This window comes from Terrapene carolina, unplaced genomic scaffold, assembly GCF_002925995.2.
Source record: "Terrapene carolina triunguis isolate 2854851 unplaced genomic scaffold, T_m_triunguis-2.0 Scaffold96, whole genome shotgun sequence".
Lineage (NCBI taxonomy): Eukaryota > Metazoa > Chordata > Testudines > Emydidae > Terrapene > Terrapene triunguis.
The window spans coordinates 39,244,046-39,266,213 of record NW_020664447.1 but is presented as its reverse complement, the minus strand read 5'-3'; the positions used below and the strand labels follow the sequence as shown (position 1 = coordinate 39,266,213).

The following is a 22,168-nucleotide window of genomic DNA, read 5'->3' as shown; positions in this document are numbered from 1 at the left end:
ACAAATGGACATAATGTAGATGCACATGGTGCTATAAAGTCATAGGACAAAATTTTCAAGCTTAGGTGCTTATGCACTTAATCAAGCCACCTTCATTTATCAGAGGTGCTGAGCACCTGCAACACAAATCAAAATAAACAGGAGCTGCAGCTGCTCAGCACCTTTAAAAGATGGGTCTTAGGGGTCTAGGGGGCAAGCACCCAAAATTAGTGGATAATTTAACATTTTTTGTCCTCAACCTTTCTGTGCTTCAGTTTCTCTCAATGTTGTGCATTGCAGTTCTTTGATGAATGCACGGAGGATGGTAACACTTTTGAATTGAATATTTTACAGATGGTCTTAGTGCATTGGTGTGATGAATGCCATGATAGCTGTATGTGAATGCTGGGAGATTTGTATATGTTGGATGTAACTTTTGTGTTAACTTATGGTTCCTGGCTGTTAGTGTTTGCTCTGTGCAGAAACACACTTGAACAAGCTTATCTTTAAGTGAGAGAAATGTTTTGTATGGACATTATCTGTGTAACCCTTTTGACAGGTGTCAATGGGAGAAACAAAGGCCAGGTTTAACTGCCCTGGGATCCTTTTCTAAAATAAATAAAACAATGGCTTCAAGTCCCAACTCACAGCTGAACACTTATTTCTGTCTTTGGGTAAACTCCCTGGTCACCTTTCTAGGTAGTTCTTCCCCATTCACAACCACTCTGAAGTCCTCAGGGATATGGAACTATAAATACTTCTTGTTTGGGGAAAAAGGAAAAAAAAAGATGATAAACACAACAATCACATATATATTTACATACAAGAATAGGAGGAAAACTCAGCCAGCATATCAGGAGTATGCTCAACACCAGAGTTTCAAGTATTAATTGTCTGGCTTGTGGTACTCCAGAACTCTTTACCACAATAGTAATCTTCACCCACGGATCCAAATAGACATGGTGGTAGTCAGGGAGGAGTCATCGGAATTGTCTTCTCTACTGGTCTGTTCCAGCCCAGAGAAGTCTGCAAGTCCCAGTCTAACGTGCAGCTATGGTCCACTTCTGTGACATCTGATCTGGTGCTGTTGCTGCCACCAGTCCAGTCAGCCTTCACTGTAAAGTCAGCTCTGCATCACCTCCATTAGTCTGGTCAAGCCTTGCTGTGAAGTTAGTTCTCTGCCACCAGCGCTGACAGCTCAGCATGGTTGCATCTGGTACAATCTCACTGAATCACCCCATGCAGGGTTCAAAAGCTCCACATGGAGAACCCAGAACAAAACAGGATTCTTAGACAGAGTCCCTGCTGTCTGGTATACTGCTCCCTGTCTCTGGGACAAAACCCTCTATCATATTCCTGTTGAATCTGAATACCATTCCCAAACCAGCATCCATTACTTGTACAGTCAGGGTGAACCACTCACCCCAGGGTATGTCCTGTACAATTCCTATGCCCTTCATGTTTACAGTTACAGTAACTATTTTTATATACTCAGACAAATTCCAACTAAAGCAACAAACTACCACACGTGGAACTATGGGTAAGCAACATTAGAATTCACATAAATGAGGAAGGCCTGAGCTGATTTTCCATTCTAGAAAGAGCTGAGACTTTCATTACTCTAGCCTTTTAGCTTTGGGGCATATTTATATTCGAGAGAGAGAGAATGTGTGTGTAAGAGTGGTTTAAGAGATGGTGAATGAATCAGGGTACTCTATGTGAAGGGGCAATATTAATTGCTTACTGCCCCAGGCCTATAGGTGGCTGATAAAAGAAGCTGCCGTAAGTACAAGTATGTCACAGAGGTCTCAGATTACATTTGGTTAAGTGGCCTGTTTTGCAGGATTTAACCTGGTGGCATAAGAACCCTGCAATAAATCTCTTAGCCATGATTAGAAATGCAGCAGGGATTAGTATGGGCAGGAGAGTTTAAGTCTTTCCCCCTCTCCCTGGGTAAGTGTTGTGTAAAGATTTTAGATGCTTGGATATTGGTGGCTGACTCTTCCTCAGGATGCCTGATCCAGTGACCCCCTATACCTGGTTACCCTTTATCAGGAAAGTGCCAGTTTTGAGATGGTCTCCAATGATCTGAAACAGGTTAGTGGTTTCCTTTGCAACAGTTGTACAATAAATAAGAAAAAATGAGGAGTTCTTGTGGCACCTTAGAGACTAACAAATGTATTTGGGCATAAGCTTTCGTGGGCTATAACCTAGAAGGCATGTGTGACTAAAGAGGCAGGTTTGAGTGAAGCTTGTGAGATAAGACATAGCTAGTTTGTAACATAACTTTGAGGCAATTTTCCTATGTTGATTTCCATTCCATAAATAAATTAAAACTAAACAATTAGTGCCTGTCCTGTGACAGGCAAGTGTAGTTTGACATAGCACAAGTAGTATATAGTGGATATCCTGAAATGAAGGTGCAATGCACTGCAGAAGGCCCCATTTTTAAAGGCAGTTTTAGTCAAAATAGGGAAAGTGTGACAATGGTATCATGGGGATTCCATGTTTATTGAGTTTCAGCTGTTGGAAGAGAAATATTTCTCAGTGAACAGAACCCAGAATGCTCTCCCGTAACTGGGAGAAAGAAAGAAATCTTTGTCTACACATTTATAATTTTGGAAGGGAATCAGTGGTGATGTGTATTTCCATAGTCTAGACAGACAGTTGTGTGGGCTCTGAACAGCTAAAAGGAATAAAAGCTGATTTATAGCAGTAAAATTTGCATATGTAACTTGAAAACACATAGGAACTGATGGTGAAGTGTAAGACAATATAATTTTTGCAATCATTTTTTACACCATAACTGCACTTACATTTGTATGCTGGAGAATGAGTCGTTCACTGTGATGCATTAAGAAAGGCTGCCATGGGGCACTATTAATGCTGTATTCCGTTTTGAGCTAGATGCCTGCATACACCATTTAATTGAACTGTTAGTGGAAGTATAACAATAACATATATGTTTACACAAATTATTACAGTGGAGAGGAATGCTAGGAAAGCATCACCTGGTTTAAAAGTTTAACCCCCTAAGGAATTTAATAAATGACTAGCAAAGGAACAAATTGTTCCTATATGGGAAATACCCACAAAGAGTCTAGGAAATTCTGACTTTCAGTTTGAAGTTTCCTGCAGATCAGTCTATCAGGTATGGATGGGAGGGTTGTCCCCCAACTCCAGAGTAGGTGAAGCCAGAGCTGCCACACACCCAGGAATATCCACAAGATCTGTGGTGAAACGCCACAGATTTTACAACACTTGTGGAGAACAGGAGAAGTCACACAGAACCCACTGCACTCTTCCATGGGGTCTTTCCCCTTCTTTCCCAGAGTAGTATAGCTTACACTGGAGCCCTCATTCCAGGCAGACATTCTGTTGCTAGGAGTCTGCAGCATGGGTTTCCCTGGCAGATGCAAGTGGAAATATACAGTGAATCAAACGCTTCAACTAAAATCAAATAGAAATATTGGGGATAGTTTATAGGGAGATAGTTACTTGAGGGGGGGTTGCCTAGTGGAGTCACTCCTTAATATGAAAATTTCATTGAATTATTATAAACAACCTCAAGGGATGAAAAAAACAGGGAATTAAGTGATGTGTCAGTAGCTACATAAGATTAAAGTCACCCCCATTACACAGGGCCTCTAGTGGTCCCCTTGCACTGCAGTGAATTTCAGCCAGAATTCATCTATGACTGGTGAAGTCTAATACATGCACTTACTTTGGTTCAATTATTTCACCCTGAGCCATGCATCTCAACTCAAGTGGATGAAGGTGAAGGGAAAGGTGGAATACAAATTTTAAAGTTTAGATTGCAAATTTTGCTCAGATGTTAAAGAAAGATTTTTTAAGTTGTCTATCCAGTGCTGCAGACATACACTACAGACCGCCAGCAAAGAGGCATCTGTGTGGCCTGATGTAAGTGCCTCCTCACATTTCATAGAAACTATGGCGATGCATTAAAATAGCCTGGCCCCTGAATGCACTGCATGTCAGCGGTGAAGAGATTTTAAAACAGATTCTCTTTGACGTTGTGTTTGCAAGGTCTGAGTATCAGTGAGAGCTAAACCCATTTGCAACAGCTGCATACAGCTATTTAGGTTCAGGTCATGAACAGCTTAATTGGTGAAACAGTCAAAGATACTGTCATCAGGCTCAGCAGACAGTCCCAGTACTCAGCTTATACATAGGCTAAACTATCTGCTCACCTGTAGAGATGGTCCTGTCAGAACAGGGTTGAGGCACATTGTTGAAGAATGGTGTGAGGGAAGCATACTCTCCTGCTGCTCCTTGGAGAGCTGTTTTGTGGACAAACAGCTTTAATCTCCAGGCCTGTCAAAATTTGCCACCCTTCATGAGTATTAAAATTAGGATCTGAATTTCAGAGATGCTGAACAGGTACAACTCCATTTGACGTCAAAGGAAGTTGCAGGTCTCAGCACCTCTAAAAATCAAGCCATTAACTTTTTAGGAAAATTACAGACATGTGTAATCCTGGGACCAAATTCATCCCTAGTGTAACTTAATAGAGTTGCACCAGGAATTAATTTGGTCTCATACACATTAAGGCATCACGCTAGTATTCAGGATCATGAGGACACACACCCACATCCAAATACAAACAAAGCAACCCACTCCACGGATGTGCAAATAGAACTGCTCTCTTCTCACATGTGCAACTGAAGTCAACTGAATATCATCAATGATTAGTTTGTTTCCATTACGTTCTTTTTAACTGATACATATGTATTTATAATGCACCAATCACAATGGTGTCTAGGTACTAAATACATGTCTTTTAAGCTTCAAGACATCTATATTCTCTACTCTATGGAGTTCTAGTTCTGTGGGTTGTCAGTTCCTTAGGGCTTGCCTACACATGTTTTTTGTACTACTGTAACTGTATTGGTTTCAAACATGTATAGTTAAAGCAATACAAGCCCCTCATGTGGATGCAGTTATAGCTGCATAAAAATGTTTGCACCAGCATATCTTATTCCTATAAATGTATGGGATTAATCAATTCCAGGATAAACATCTTTATACTTGTATAACTGCATCCACATTTGGGGTTGCACCAATTTAACCATATCAGTATAAAAATCTCATCCCTAGTTAAATCAGTTCAAAAACTGTGTGTAGACCGGGCCTCATGGGGGAATGTTTTGCAGGAGGGGAGGAAAAGAGAGTTCAATGTCATCACATCTGCAGAGGAAAGCCTATTGCAAACAGTTGAGTCTTGTGCTCTAAAGGAGGTAAAACAGGAGCTGATTTTAACCTGTTTCAGCAGAGTTCCACAGCCACGCACCCCCCAATGAAGAAACCCCTGTTTTCATCTCCAGCAACCGTTGTCCCTAGGCACCATCAGCTTAAGTTATACCTGTTGAAAATAATGTTATGAGAGAGGTGCAGAGGAAGACACATTCTTGCCCTAAGAAATTGAGGACTTTGAAGGGGAAGACCTTAAATTGGATCAGATACTGATACTTTGTAGCACTGAGTTCAAAAGCTCTGGAGGCATCATGACAGATAGGACCAAGGAATCTCCAGTAGATTGAAGCAGTAGTAGCAGTTGTAACCAGTGTAGAAACTCCTCCAGGAACCCCCAGCAGGTGGCAGCAGCTGTGGAAGAGGGCCCACACCTGCCAGAGAACAGGAAGCTGGCATCAGCTGTGAGCCTGTCCAGCTCCAAGCAATTCCCACACTACCAGGAGTTCATTCAAAAGAGTGGCAAACCAGCAAGATGGACAGGAAAGAGGAAAAGGAAAATTATTACACAAGGTAGGAAACTGGGAGGCAGGAGAAAGAAAGAGATGGGGGGAAGTAGGCAAAGATCCTAGAATTTGGGTCGAGGTGCTGAATCCATGGAGGATCCAGGCTCCAGTTCAGTCAACCTGCTCCCGGAGCACTGCAACTTTTTAACACCACCACTATACAACAGCCTGGGAAGGGAAATGAAGAATTCTTTATCTAAATGAATCTATAGGGGGAGGTGAGATAGGAGGAATGTAATTACCTTAGTTTAAATCTGGCCATGACACTGGGGTTATAAAAACCCTGCTCTTGGAGAAAGTATAATGGAATATTTGATGATAAGTGATTAGGACCTTAGATTTTAACCAAAAGATAATTCAACGTATATCCAATTTAAAGAGGACAATGAAGGTTAATAAAGAAAGGGAAAAGAATATATCAAAAGTAAGAAAGTGGTATAGGCAAATGATAGGGTATCAAGTAGCTAGTGAGCTCCTTACATTGATCAAAACAGCAAACTCTGTGACTAAGATATGGGTGGCCTCTGAAGACAGACTTTTCCAGTCTTCTTTTGCCAGAAAGATGGAAGCCCTTCTCAAGGGCCGTGAAGGTGGCAGGGGTGTTAAGTAAAATTGGGATGGATTTTTAGGGCTTTGACAGGAAGGTGGGGGACTCATTTAAAAAAATGTCTAGGGAAAGGACAGTGTGGTGGTTGATAGACAACTAATATATTGCACTGTTCCAAACACTCAGTTTTAATAATTACCTTTAAATGCAGAGAAAAGGCAGTCAGACAGATAAAAGACTAGAGCATCTTAGATGATTTAGTTTCATTTTTAGTTTGTGAGAATTTGTTTATTCTTTCTGGGGTGACTTTTTTTTCAGCCGCTGGAAACAGAGTTTTTATGTCAGATCAAGTTACTAAAAAAAATTGTGGGGGAGGGGAGTTTTTCATCTTTCATGAGGAATTCATTCAGCTTTTCACACTATAAAAATAAAATGTATTTTTAGATATTCCAAAAAGTTGGAGAAGTTTGGTCTTAGAAAAACAGCAGTGTAAATGGTATTTTAACAAAACGGAGCAAGTTCATTCCTTGTATAACTGCACTGAAGTCATCTTTGTTGCTGGGCTTTAAACCCCTTCTGTTTCTGTTCTAGCCTCATTTAGACAGGGTGACCAGAACTGACCACAGTATTCCTGGTCTGGACATACAAAATAATATTTTCACTACATTAAGTGAGCACTCCCCCATCAGTGAAAATCCTAAAACCACCCTTGTTGGTATACTGTGTTTTTTGCTTGGTTGGAGGTTTTTTTTGTTTTGTTTTGTTTTTTGTTTTAAGTGTTTCCAATCTCTCCCTAGAATTATATCTTTCTAAATTCCTCCTTCCTGGAGAAAATTCAAGCAGGAGCTGGGGTGCTCCTGGCAGATCTTCAATACAGCTTCAGAGTGTATAGAAAGTTCCCTGCACATGTTATATAAATATACAACAAAGGACAGTCAGTAATCTCTCTTTCTTTCCTTCACAGGCTTCTACAGCATGCCTTCGTCACTCTAGATACATGCTATTAATCTGCTTATGAGCTTCCCCGATCTACGTTTCTTTTTCCAATGCTGATCTGACCATGGCAGTCCTTAAAGTAAAATTCACAAAAACTAAGAGAGACAAATTGGCTCAGATCCTGTGGATCCTCAATTGGGTTTCTGTAGCGACTGGTGTCATTCTCTTCAGCCTGGGTCTCTTTCTGAAAATAGAGATCAAGAAGCGCAGTGAGGTGATGGCAAAAGGGGAGATTAACTCTGTTCCCAACATGCTCATCTCAGTAGGGGTCATAGCTTGCATCATCAACTTCCTTGGTGGCAAAATCTGCTATGACTGTTCGGACACCACCAAGTTCTCTCGATGGAGGCTAGTCATGCTCCCTTACATTGTGTGCACCTTCTGCTTCACCTTCTGCATCCTGGTGGGTGCTCTCATGTGCTACACCATGAGGAATGAGCTGGAGGAATCTCTTTATCTGGGATTGAGAGATGCTATTAAGTTCTACAAGGACACAGACATCCCTGGACGGTGCTTCTTAAAGAAAACCATAGACCTATTACAAATTGGATTCCAGTGCTGTGGAAACAATGGCTTCAGAGACTGGTTTGAAATTCAGTGGATATCTGTTCGTTATCTGAATATGGCCTCCAAAGAGGTTTTGGAGTAAGTATTCATTGGTCATGATAGAAAGTTAGAGAAGGAATAAATCTCCCCTTCTTCCCCCCCCCAAAAAACCCACCTCACTCAAAAAGAATTTGTATTGAGCAAAAGGTAGAGGCACATTAGAGAGTCAATATATGAGGATAAGCACTGAAGGGTGGGGAAAGCAGGGCAAAGCTGGTTGTTGCACCTGCATTTGAAGATCAAACTTCAGTAGTTAGGATTAGGACATTTTGGGAGTGAGGGAAAGACGAGTTCTTCCAAAGATCACATTGATCAATTCTGGTGGTGTGTCCAGCTCAAGGAAAGGAAGTACTTCTGTGATCAGATCAGCACAGAGATGTCAACATAACACATGCAGAGTCTGTGTAATGCATCTGATGGTATCAGCCAGGTAGATAATTACAGTAATAGCACTTCGTTTAGGCCACATGGTCACCCTAAGACCAAGGATGAACATAAACTTAGTGTGGTAGCCCTTAAGGGCACTATCTTGCTCACATTATAAGTCCATCAAAACTCTCAGTGACTTAAAAGGGAGCAGAAGCAAGCCCTAAGTCCGCTGGACTTCTCTCTTTGAATAAGAGCTGTAAAGTCAAATCTGGAATTATCATTCTATCTACAAAATGTGTTAACTATGTGGATGATAAAAAGTTGCCTTTTAAAAAAAACCTTTTTGGTATATTACACAATGCATTGAAATGTTCACTCCCTCTGTAAGGTGGCAAGTCAGTTACCCTGAAATTCAATCATAGCAGTCTGCTAGTCAGTTTTCTGGAAGTGAAGGAAAACCATTGATTGTGCTGCCACCACATTGTCTGGTCATCATTAATTGCATTTTTAAAAAATTGAAAGCTCTTCCTTCACATACATGACTCTACAACTCTAAGTTCAAGGCTCAGTGCGCTTCCACTCTGGAGAGTTAATGACATTGCAAACACCATATACATTACATAAAAAGATGAGGGGGAGACTGGAAATCTCAGGAGAAAAGTTGCATGTGTTGGTGCTGGTTTCCCATGAAAAGCATGAAGAGTTAAGTGGTTCACTTATCTAAGAAAGAATTACTGCAGTCTTCTTTTAACATAAAAAGTAACAATCAGAATGTTAAAGAAGCAGCTGACAAAGACCCCTTTCCTGCCCAGAGCAGTTTACCACGTAAATAAAATAAGGCTTAGGATAACTGCTTAGGAGAAGGAGAATGTGGGAAGTATTGACAAGAGAGGGCAGATTGATTGAAGAGGTGTTTTAAAGCATGGTTCTACTTTGAAAAGTGATATAACTGTTATACTCAGCAGATCTGCTCTCCATGGGAACGCCAAACAATATCGGCTGACCTTTCGAGACAAAAGTAAAATGAATTGCTTTTTCACTCCTGCCAGTCCTGCAGAAACAACACTGTTCTGTGTCACATCTCATCAAGAACATATTTGCTTATACGGCACCATTAATGCACATGATGCACTGTGTAGACAAATAAAACAATGTCCCTGCTCTGAAGAGCCTCCAATCTAAATTAAACCACACTAGGACAAGAAATGGTAACAAAGGCTGGAAGTTGTAGAAGGGGGAAAAAGGCGCTAACAAGATCATATGATTGCTTTGGTTAGTTACAAGCACATCCTTGGAGTATAAAAGTAAAGGGGGTTACCTATCTGTTTTTGTTCACCATAAAAATGCCTACTGCAACAACCCATGTAATTTGATTACTCTGAAGTAAGGTAGTAAGTTCTAATGAGCATCTCCCCACGTTGCCCAGTTTTCTTACCCATAACATTTCTGCCATTGGTACAGCAGTAGCAAATTCCAACATTACTTGTCAGAATTTGCTATTTGCCATCACTGAGGGAAATACTATGGCAGATTTTTGAACCTTCTGTTGCAGATATTAGAAATAGAGTACCCTTCTCACCACAGCTACTTGGAGTGAGCAACAAGGAAATGAAAAAATGATGGCTAGGAATAAAAGAATGCTTAGGGCCCCAGAAAATGAGTGAATTTTAACCATCACCATGTAGCTAAATGGAGTCATGTCACTGAGATACAGGAGCCATTATTCTATCATTTTAGAGGTGGGGGGGACATTGGGAGTGAGGATCATGAGTAAAGGGGAACTACAGACCAAGATAGGAACCTTTTCCTTTTCCAATTTGATCTGTTCACCCTCTCCTTTCCCCTCCACTATGGTTTCTTTCCTGGCCTCAGTTCCGTGTCTCTTTGGTTCACCTTCCTGTTCTCCTGCCAATTTGTTGCTCTATGACACTTACACTAGTTATATTCCATGCACTTTCAGATACTTGACTGATGAGGTTCTTTTATCTCTGTTTCATTCTGCTCCCATTAGCAGGAGTAGAGTAGCCCAGAGAATCAGAGGAGCAAAATTAAGGTAGAGACTTTACAAGATGGAGGAGTTCATACTTACCTCAGTCCTGTAGTTGATATAGCAGGCAACCTCCCTGAGATTTGGTGGTAGCTCACTGAGGGATAACATTTTGACAGGATGTTAAACAAGCAACTTCAGTATTTCTAATAGGACCACTAGCAAAATAAAGAGAGGGGACATTCATGTATAGTAAATGGTCATGGAATACATGTCATTCCAGCCACGTCAGATGGATACAATGTTCAACAGTCAATAAGCAATCTCTCATGGTTACTGTGGCCCACATTTGTTCCTGTATTAGGTGATGTTTTTTAGACAGTCTTATGTTACAAAAATCACTAGAGAAGCAGAGCTGCTAGCAAAACACAGCATTATAACGCTCTGTCCTGCACTAGAATTGCACCAAGAAAACCAAATTATAGTTTTTGCTTTTTTAATATTCTTAGTGCAGGTGTCTAGAAAGATACCTTGTCCTGTTCTCCATATCATCATTGAATCCACTCCCTGCAAATGCAGGACACAGCCCCTCATCAGAGGTCATATGTAACATAGAACTGATGCTACACTTGAGGAAACACATTAGCGGAAGAGAAATTTCTCCTTTCCACATTGAACAGCATCGCATATTGGGGAAATGTATTCTCATTCTCCCTACTCCACCTTTGAAAGGTCTGCAGCTATCCAGAGTTATGATGTAGCTTCTAAACAACAGCGACAGAAATTGCCAATGTATCTATTGCTGCTGCTACCAGCTCTATAATGCCTTTACTTTCCATCTTGTTGCAGCCGTCTGAAAAGTAATGTTGATGGGAAGTTCTTGGTGGATGGAGTGCCCTTCAGCTGCTGCAATCCAAATTCACCACGGCCTTGTATCCAATACCATCTTACAAATAACACTGCTCACTATAATTATGATTTTCTGATGGAGGAGCTCAATATCTGGATGAAGGGGTGCAGGCAGGCCCTGCTGGATTACTACACTGATATCATGAGGTCAATTGGGCTCACAGTGTTCATCATCTGGTTGTTTGAGGTAAGGCTTGAGAAGGTGGGTTGTGAGAGATTCCTATATCAGAACTTGGAGATGAATACTTTCAGGCTGCCTGATCTCTGGAAATAGGAATGGGAATGACTAGAGTGTAATGCGTGAGAGGCACATCTGCAATCATCCAGTGATTTGGTCAGCTAATGTCTCCAATACAATTCCAGAAACACTTTCTTGAGTACAGGCAGCTTTCTCCAAGTCCATAAGAGGAGAAGCAAATCTCACTGAAAATTATAACGACAAGAAATCATGTATATAGCATTGTAAATGTATAAACAGATTAAGACACATTCCTTGCCCTGAAGAGTTTACAATCTGAGACAAACAGGACAAGACACTGGATAGCAGATTAGGTGAGGTAGGTGTAAGGATTATAGATGGGAAAAGAGAAAAAATGGCTTGAAAAAGTGAATTTTAAGAAGGAATCTGAGGAAAGAGAGGGAGACTAAAATAAACTGTTAATTTTATCTATGAATAAAGGTTTGGATTAATATCAATATCTCAGAGTGCCCTGCTGGGGGTTATCAAACAGCTAGAAAATACCATTATGGAACACATATTCAGCTGCAGCCTCCCGCTCTGCAACCAAAATAACCATGTAGACAAAGTGTTTGCATCTGCAAAAATGCATTCATGCTATTGTGGGCTGCAGAGAAAACTGACTGGAAGCTTTGACCCACATTCAAAGGAGCCCAATGGCAGTGATTAAAACCAGTTTCCATGCCTCTTTAATACTAGTTTGATTTTTTCTGATTGTTACTTTATTGTACAAGCATTAAACATTTTGTTTTAAACATTACACAGTAACAATTTTCAGATAAGACAGTTTCTTGCATCTTCACTGAAATGCATTCATGCAATATGCATTTATGTTCTGGGGAAGGATCTGCCCCTGAGAATTTCACTATGCATTTTAAAAGTGCCAGTAATTATCAGTACTGTTCTTCCTGCCAAACCAGCGCTCATTTGCCTTTTAAACAGCCACCACCTCAGTTCCAATATACCTTTGGATACTTTTGAAAAATTCAGTCTCAGGAATCCAACAGGAAAATTACCCTCCAGGTTGTCATTGATCTATGGGAGTGGGACGCTTTTTCCCTAAGATTAGACTTTATCCTACACTGTAGGCTATCCCTTTTCAATTCCTGCATTGAGATGTAGGTACATGACTGAACACTGAATGATGAAAGCTCATTAATAAAACTGGGGCTCCATAGAAGCGAATTGCAAAATTCCCATTTACTGAGAGGAATCACAGGCCTCAAACCCAGGCCCATGGGTCTCCAGGTAGGGCCCAGTCCACAACTGCCTCCCAGCTGCTCATATGAGTAACTAGGGAGAGATCCAGTGAAGCATTAGCTGATAGTGGGCCCTGCTCCCAAAACTCCTGAGAGGGAGAACATCCAGCCCCGCAATTGGCTGAGGGACTCTATATAAACCAGGAAGTAACAACAGGAAGTTGTCAGCAGTGGTTCTCAACTGCAATCCACTTGCGGCCTAATCATAGGATTACCACCTTTTTAATTGCTGAAAACCAGACATACGAGGCCCTGCCCCGCCCTGCCTCTTCCCCCCAAGGCCCACAATGGTAAATAGGTTGAGAACCACTTAACTAGAGGAATCCCTGGCTGGCTGCTACTATGGACCCCTCCTGCTTACCTGACTCCTGAGCCCTGCATTCCTGCCTGATCCCAGTTCCTGTTTCCCCACCTGCTCCTGGTTCCGGTCTTCCTATCCCAGACGCCTGTTCACTCCCAGTTCTTGCTGTCTTGCCTTACTCCAGGTCCTGCTCCCCTGCCTTCCACTAGGCATGACTCAGCCCCAACCACTAGGTCTAACTGCCCACACCCCACTCACTGCATTTACTTCATTTGGTCCAGGATTTCACCCCTCATGCCTAATGGTCACAGTAAGTAATGGTAGCTCTTCTGTCTGAAGTACTTAACAGAAATTCTATACTATCCTTTGCTGTACTGAGAATTCTAATTGAAGTACAGAGGTCTAATAAAACTGTCTGTGGTATAATTTTCTCTAATACTTTCAGGAGACTTGTTAGATCTATTACTGGATCTCAACAGTTTTACCCAATACTAATAATCACACTAATGTCTAATGGACACAGCCAGTTGTCACTAGTGGAATTCAGACTGTAATATGCACTCCATAGTTAACTATTATCCTTTTCTTACAGATCTCTGTACTTATTGGGGTCCGTTACCTGCAAACGGCAATGAAGAATGTTCTCCTATTGGGTGATCCAGAGTGTGAGTCAGATGGCTGGTTACTGGAGAACAGCTTTGTAGAAACTGCCAAATACAACTTTAGCATCATTAAGAACCTTGGCAAAGCTAGTCAGATCTCTACTGTCTCAGAGATGAATGATCCCAATATGGATGTTCAAACTGCAAACTATGGTCCAGACAATGTTCCATCAAAATCCATCCCCACAGCTAGCTAGACATGACAGATGCTTTATTAAAGACCTAAATATGGTGAGATACCTTAACTGCAATCCTGAAGTTACCAGATTTTTCACTGGTGGGGACAAAATGGGAACACTAACTGGGTAATTGGACAAGTCACAGCGTGGTGGCAAGTCCAAAAGCTGAGACTCCTTGGGCTGGATATAGCTTCTGTAGGCCAGAGTTCCTGTTCCCCTGGCTTCTTTACTCACTCTTGTGAAAGCCCCGCTTTTTAATACTGCATAAAATGATATGGCATGGATTAAGTTTTCTCCAATCTCTCACTGCATACCCTGCCCCACATATTCCTCGCATGGTCTGAAAAACATGAAAATCAGAGCAAACACTATATAGCAGAGGAGAGTCAGAATGGACACCTACAAAGGAGCTACTATTTCAGTCTTTCTACATTTGAATTATAACGTTCTTAAAGAAATGACAAACTATCATCAAGTGAAAGTGCTGCTACAATAAAATCCAAGTGAACCTACTAAATTTTAGCGCCATGGATAAATTCCCAGTGTATTACTGAGCTTCAAAGGGAATTTATTAGCTAACTGCAATCAAGTTGAAATGGTAGAGTGAAGGAAAAGCAAGTTAATTTTATATAATTTTTAAAGAAAAACCCTGAAATCTGTCTTCAACTATGACTGCTCTTTCTCACACTTTAGACGATTTCAACTGTCCTTAGTCTTTCAAAGTCAATGGAAGATGCTAAAAGAAATCCCATTCAATGAAATTTTATACAGGAAATAAATTGGAGGCTTAATGCTAAGGATATTAAATGTTGAAATTAGAGTTGTACCAACAATAACACACACTAACAGAAAGCAAACAGCACTTCTCATAAACAGATGTATTGTAGAATAAGCTATAATCCCTTCTTCTTGCCCTCACCCCCACAAAAATCCCCTACTCTGTCCAAATCACTGCTACAGATTCGGGAGGTGAAATACTGGAGATTATTTGGGCCTAGTGAAGACAGAATGGCACTCTCTTTCCCATTCTGTCACTTTCCTAGATGACCAGCCTGGTCCTTGGAATGTTGGTGTGAGATTCATCAATAGCATGACAATATATTGTACACATCACATACTAAGCTGATTAATATGTAGCTAAAGATACGGAACAGGCCAAATAAAACATTTTTACTTCATACGTTGTTGTTAACTTATTTGTTGGAATGTGTCTTTGGGCACCTAATACATTTCATTTAAATAACCAAATACAATAAAGAAACAATTTTCTGTATCTCCCTGCTGCCAAAACAGAGACATGCATCCCATTGTTATATTGTACAATAGTTACAGTGAAAGATATAGGTAAAGGAAATTATTTGAAAAGGCTGTAGGTTTGACTTATGAGGAAAGATTAGAAAGTAAATAAGTAATGACTGTGCAAGAATCCGCAAATATTCAAAGGGTGCAATGCTTAAACACCAACAAGGTTGAGGACTTTTTAGCATGATAAATATGGGTATAAAACAAGGAATTTTAGAAGAGGAAAATTTAAGCTATATAAAAAGCTTCTTAACATTAAGATATATTTGAATGTAGAATAGTTCCCCAAAGGAAAAGGAGGAAGCACAAGCCCTTGTGCTATTTAAAAAAAAAAAATCTGTCAAATATGGCCTCCATCACCATATCATCTGAGTGGCTCAAACTTCGCACAACAACTTCTCTTGACATTTCTGTAATGTAGGTCAATATTATTATACCTGGAAAAGAACTGGAGGATAAAGTGCAGGAAAAAATTTTGTACTGGCCTAGAGGAGGTGACTTAATACCCCTCTACCCCGATATAACGCTGTCCTCGGGAGCCAAAGAAATCTTACCGCATTATAGGTGAAACCGTGTTATATCGAACTTGCTTTGATCCGCTGGAGCGCGCAGCCCCGCCCCCCTGGAGCGCTGCTTTACCGTGTTATATCCGAATTCATGTTATATCGGGTCGCATTATATCGGGGTAGAGATGTAATTTTTTTTCACATCTCTGATTTCTTTGATTCCATGACAACTGTTTCCCCTCACAAAACCTTTTTAAAGAAATGAGCTTTTGGGGCTATGTTCACTATGAAGAAAGGCTGAGCCTTCCACTGTCTTTGTAGTGAACACAACGGGCAACATTTTCAGACTTAAGGCCCTAAAGTGAGGCTCCTAAATAAATTCAGCCACATTTTCAGAAGCACTGAACACCCTCAGCTCCCACTGATGCTACTTTTAAGGGCCCAGTTTTGAAAAATCTTGTCCTAAGGATTAGTTTTCAAATGTGTTCTCTAACTTTGAGTTCCCAACTTCAGACTCTGAGGCTGGGATATTCCAAGGAGCCTCAGTGAGCCAAAGGCTCCAAATCCCATTGAAAGGGAGTTAGATACCCAATCTCCTTAGGATCCTTTATAAATCCCAGGTCTAGTGCCTGATTTTCAGAAGTACTAGAGCACTCATTTCTCTACCTGAAGTAAATGGGATCTGCTAGTGTTCATCCCCTCTGAGGCCTCTACATGTCTAAAACTAGGCTCCCAAAATGTTTGCTGAGCTTGTTCCATATCCTCATATCCAAGTTATGAGTCCTAGCTCCACTAGCCAGACTGAATCTTGACATTTCTACTTTGACTCTGCATTCTATTTCTATTAAATTGAGGTTACCCCCCAAACCAAACAATGAGGCATGAATATGCCTCTTGAATTCATGGGTTTTGTTTTTGTAATATGGCATGATTTGGTGTCCTCTTTGGCCTGAATGCGTCCTCTTTTTAAAGTGTGTTTGCACCCAGGGCAAAGTAGCATGCAGATAGTTGTGAAGGTCCCTAGAAATTCACAGGACTTCAAGTGCAATTTTCCCCACCAAGATGATCCTTGCAATTGATTTTAATAAATTTTGCCAAAGCTACACAATATCCATCTCTGAATGCATGCTTGGCTGCAGAATTCCTGGTACTTCAGCTGTAATTTACCCTTTAATTTAAATTGGGTATTTGTGTTCACATGCATATACACAACATGTATAGGAAAAGAAATATGTTCTGCCTGGCATGGCAAAACACATTCAGATATGGGGGAAAACACAACCAGATGCTCTTTGTTGTATTTCCTTCTCCACTATAGCGGGGATAATTGTCCAGTAGTTTAAAAGTGACATAGCCGGTACCACACTAACAGAGCTGGTAAATTCTTCATCATATAGGGTGATATAAAATTATTTCCAGTGCAACCAAAAGAAAAGTACTTGTGGCCCTTTAAGGAACATAGCATTCTATATTAATAGTCTTAACACGCTACACGTTACAATAGAGGTACTAGAGTGTTTTAGTTAGGCCATTACTATAGAACACATTTTATTAATACATTGGAGAGAGGAGACTACTTAAATGTTATTTAAAAGCCATTTAAAATCCATGTCCTTGACCTTACCTATCTATGCCATCCCTCCTGCTGCAGACTGGATATGTAATTCCATTCTTGTGTGAACGCTGAAGGCTAATCTTTTGTGCTGCCACAGACTGTAGAAAAATCAGGGCCCTAATTAAAGCACAGACATGCTGAGAAAGGGAGAATGAGAACTTCTGGCATTTTGCAGCTTTGAAATAAATATATTATGTGATGATTCATTTCTAAATATTAAATACTTAAGATGCAAGACAATTCCATAAAATGTGTCAGTCACTAACTATTTAGTAAAAAACAAAAAAAATGACCCTTTTCTTCTCATATGTAATTAAAGATCAATTTGTATTTTATGATATATGAAGTGATTTTGGGGGTCATAGGAAGGACAGAAGGACCTCAGTATAATCAAGATGAAGATACCTCTTCCTCTTAAATATTAATCCCCAGAACAGAAAGAGGATGATAGTTGAGGATACCGGGGAAAGGCTAGTTTGTTTTTAATGCTTTTAAAATGTCAATTTAAAGAGCCATGACAGTATTGGCTACACACTAAGGCTATGGCTACACTTGGAGTTGGGGGTGATTACCTGCTCAAGTAGACATACTTGGGCAAGCTCTCATGGAGCTAGCGTGCTACAAATAGTAGTGTAGCTGCAGTAGCAGCAAGTGGCAGCACAGGATAACCACTATGAGTATACCTCCCCCACCCTGGACCCTGTGGATATGTATTTGGGGTGGCTAGCCCATGCTACTGCTAGCCACTGCCTGTGCTATTGCGGCTACACTACTATTTTTATCACACCCATAGCTCCAGGTGTAGATGTAGCCTAAATCGTTAGACAGAGTTTGTACTGATCCCTTGATAGCCTGAGTTCTTATTTCTAGGCTCAGGGCCCATTCCTAAACAAAACTGGGCTAGGGATGTATTTTAAATCTCCCCTTCATTTTATTGATGTATTGACTCTAAAGTCCATTTTAAATCATCTTCTCAACCAAAAGGGCCGACTCCCCCCTCCTTTTTTCCCCTTACTTTTTGCTGCTGACAACATGCTATATTGCGCTGGCAGTCCTGTTCTTGTTACAGTAAGCAACTAGACCAATCTCAGTTCTGGAGGTTTGGGTTCATATTTATCTGGGTTGAAACCAATAATTTTGCTTTTAATCTCAGTCTCTACTATTCATCTATCCTCTCCACAATTGTATCACACTACGATATAGGACTAGACTACTGGCAATTATGCATATCAGGATTGAGGTGCATTATTAAAGCTGTGTGTGGAAGCTCACAAAAACCTCTACTATTATTAATCCCTCACTTTTATGAACACTACTATTAACAAATGTCATTTAAAAAATGTGGGGGTTTTTTGGACAGATTCTTTCTGACTGTTTAATTCATGACTCCACCAGGAAAAACAATGATTTCTTCTATGGACAAAATACTGTTATGGAACTGACAGTTTTAAAATTCCCCCTAGTGTTCTGTCTGGCTATTTTCTTAAGATAATATATTTTCTGGGAAAATAATTCAAGTGACAAACATTTTGAGAAAAATAATTTTAAAAGTAACTAACCAATTTCAATTGGTAGAGAGAATACAAAATGTTTATTTCATAAATATACAAAACCCTTATCTAGGAGCACTGTACATGATGGATTCAAATTCTTCCACGCAAATGGAAAAAAAAAACCCCTAACATTATGATTAGTTGAGATTTCATTAAAAACTTATGTAAAGTCCAGTTCTAGTCTGAAAATAATGATTGTAAAATAGATTAGATTTTAAAGCCAGAGGGGACTACTATAATCATCTGGTTTGGTCCCCTACATAAAACATACCTAACAATTTCACCCAGTTATTCCTGCAATGGAGGGAATTTTTCTTCACTGCTATGTAAATTAACACTATCAAGTACTCTAATTTGTAGTTTAACTAGGCCATATATTTTAGACAGACCTCCAGTCTCAATGTAAAGATTTCAAGGGAAATGAAGTTCTTTGGTAAGACATTGCAATGATTAATTACCCTCAATAAGAATTTGCAATTTATTTCCAATTAGAATTTTTCTAACTTCAGTTTCCAGCCACAGGAATTTGCTATGCCTTTATCTGCTAGATTAAAGGGCATTACAATCTCAGTGACTGCATATCAGATGCACTCAGTTTACCAGTAAAAAGATGTTTAATTGTTAGCCCTACAGACTCATCTGGAAGTTAAATGGATTATTTTCTTGTTGCATTGTCACCGCATTAAAAGGTTCTGAGGGCCAGATTAGGACCTCATTAACAGTTGCTCAGACCCATTATTTTCAAATTATCCCTTCAGTAACACCCGTATAGTTCCACTGCCTTCACTGAGTTTACACAAAAGATTGGAATAAAGTAAAGAATTTTATTGATTCAGGAAGAGGAATTGCATCCACATCTCTCTCTCTCTCGTCTCTACAAGGCTAGCAGGAGTAAAGAATCATAACATTTTGGTTACTAAAGTCAGCAAATCTGTTATTACATGTAAGGAGAAGATTGTTTAGCATAAAGGTAACCATTTTACAGTCACTTTTCAGAGTAAAACCACACTTTTACTTTATTCTGTCCTCTATCCACACAGGCATAGTGTGAGCAGTAGTGCAAATGTCCTCCAGTGGGGATACTGTGGTTTAGCCTTATACTGGCAGGACCTGCTCTGGGAATAAAGTCTAGTTAATATTTCATGGTTTAATCCTTCATCTCTCTGATTATGATGCCAACAATGGCACCAGCTGTGAGAATGGTTTTGTGATGTGAACACCTGGGTATGGAATTGAGGATCAGTACACATTTCACAGAGGTCCGTTTGTGAACAGCCGCATGGCAATACTTTTGATCACTATTGGTAAAGATTGGAAAACTTCTTACTGAATTTATTTTATGCAAGCAGTCACCCCCACAATTCTGGACATCTGGGCTGCTCTCCCCTCTCTGCAGCTTTGCAGAGATGGATCACATTTTGGCACTGTACACTCTGGCCACGTCCCCTCTGCTTCTCCTTGCCATCATCCAAGTTATTCCCAAAATGTAAAACTTGCATGTCATTAACAAATATTCCAGAGATAATGAAATAACTGTACATTAGAGCCAAGAAATATGGTTCTATGGTAATGATTCCACTTAATACAGTAGAACCTCAAAGTTACAAACACCTTGGGAATGGAGGTTGTTTGTAACTCTGAAATGTTTGTAACTGAACAAAACGTTTTGGTTGTTTCAAAAAGTTTAAAACTGAACATTGACTTAATACAGCTTTGAAACGTTATTATGCAGAAGAAAATGTTGCTTTTAACCATCTTAATTTAAATGAAACAAGCACAGAAACAGTTTTGTTACTTTGTCAATTTTTTTTAAACTTTCCCTTAAATGTAAACTACTAAAAAAAAACAAAACAGTACTGTATTGTATTTGCCTTTTGTGCGTGCGTGCGTGTGTGTGTGTGTGTCTCTGCTGCTGCATGACTACATAGTTCTGATTCCAAATGAGGTGTGTGGTGGACTGGTCAGTTCATCACTCTGATATTCATAACTCTGAGGTTCTACTATATCTGACCTGTAGGTCATCAGCCATTTAAGGTGGGTAGAATTGTGGGAGATGCTGCTTGCAAAAAGGAAATTATCAGTAAGAAGTTTTCTGTTCTGCAGCCCAGTGTCTCCAACAGTTTTGGATGTCTGGAAAGTAGCAAGCAATGATATGTAGGGAGGATTATGAAACAAGAGTTTGGTACAAAAGTACCACCCCCTTTTTATGTACTTGTTCAAAAGTCCATATTATTTTTGGGCCACTGACCTGCAGAGTCCTCCTTTGGCAGGAAGATGCTACAAAGATAGAAAGTCCACATTGAACTGCTTAGCTGTAGGCCAAATGGACACTTTGCAGATTTCCAAAGTGGATGCACTTGCTTGCTCCGCCCATGAGGTTAAGGATCTTGTGGAGTGCACCTTGATCCCTTCTGAGACAGGAACATCTGATGATTTGTAGGCTTCCACAATACATAGTCTAATCCACATAGTGACGGGAGACTTGGAAACACTAAGTTCCTGGCATTTTGAGTGGAAGGACACGAATAGAGAGCCTGATTTTCTCATGGTCTCTGTACTCTTGAGATAGATTTTCAAGGCTCTTCTGTTATTTAAGGATTCTGGTGTTCTTAGCACCACCATGTCGTCATGAAACACAAAGTAAGGCTCCTGCATAGAGAAGGCTGCCAGCTCCAACACTCACATGATAGACATGACAGCTACTAAGAAACAAGTCTTAATGGATAAAAAAAAAGGCTGACACTGACATCAAAGGTTCAAAGGGATGGGTTGTCAGGTCCTCAAAATCAGCAGAAAGAGTGCTCTGACCACTGGTCTGGCAAATCAAACTGCTCAACGGAATCTGGCTATCTGTGGATTGTCTTCCAGGGAGCCTCAGGATCCTGAAAATAGCATACTACTAAGAGCAGACAGCTGACATGCAACTGTACTGCACTGAAAATCTCTGTCTGTGCCTTCGTGGAGGATGTCCAGAATGGTCAGAATTCCAGGATTGCTGGAATTTGCATTGTGCTCGTGTAGAATCTGGACTAGATAAGAGTATGCTTTTAATGTTGATACTATCCTAGTGTCTTAATCACTCTGGAGGAGTTTATTGCTCCTCCCTGGGTCAGTTATGTTGAAGGAGAATGCTGCTCCTCACTGCCCAAAAACGGGGCAGAAAAAAACTAAAAATAGAAGAGTCAGGTGGGAACAACAGAAACTGCCACTGTCTGCTGCTGCAAAGGCAGAGAATCCGGTGGCAAGCAGGAACAGAGTATGTGTGGCCAGAGAGTGGAGCGCCAAAACACTGATCCGCCTCCATGAATCTACAGAGAGAGAAGAGCAGTCCAGAAATCCAGAACTGTGGGAGATGCTGGGCTGCAGAAATTATTCATTACTGT

General features: G+C 40.3%; 1 protein-coding gene across 1 annotated transcript; it reads left to right on the top strand.

Moving 5' to 3' along the window:
• Positions 1-7,363: 7,363 nt before the first annotated feature.
• On the top strand, positions 7,364-13,827 carry LOC112104918 (photoreceptor outer segment membrane glycoprotein 2). Its single transcript, XM_024197517.1, has 3 exons — positions 7,364-7,944; positions 11,111-11,357; positions 13,561-13,827. The coding sequence occupies exons 1-3, from the start codon at positions 7,364-7,366 to the stop codon at positions 13,825-13,827; spliced, it is 1,095 nt and encodes a 364-aa protein (XP_024053285.1).
• Positions 13,828-22,168: the final 8,341 nt, after the last annotated feature.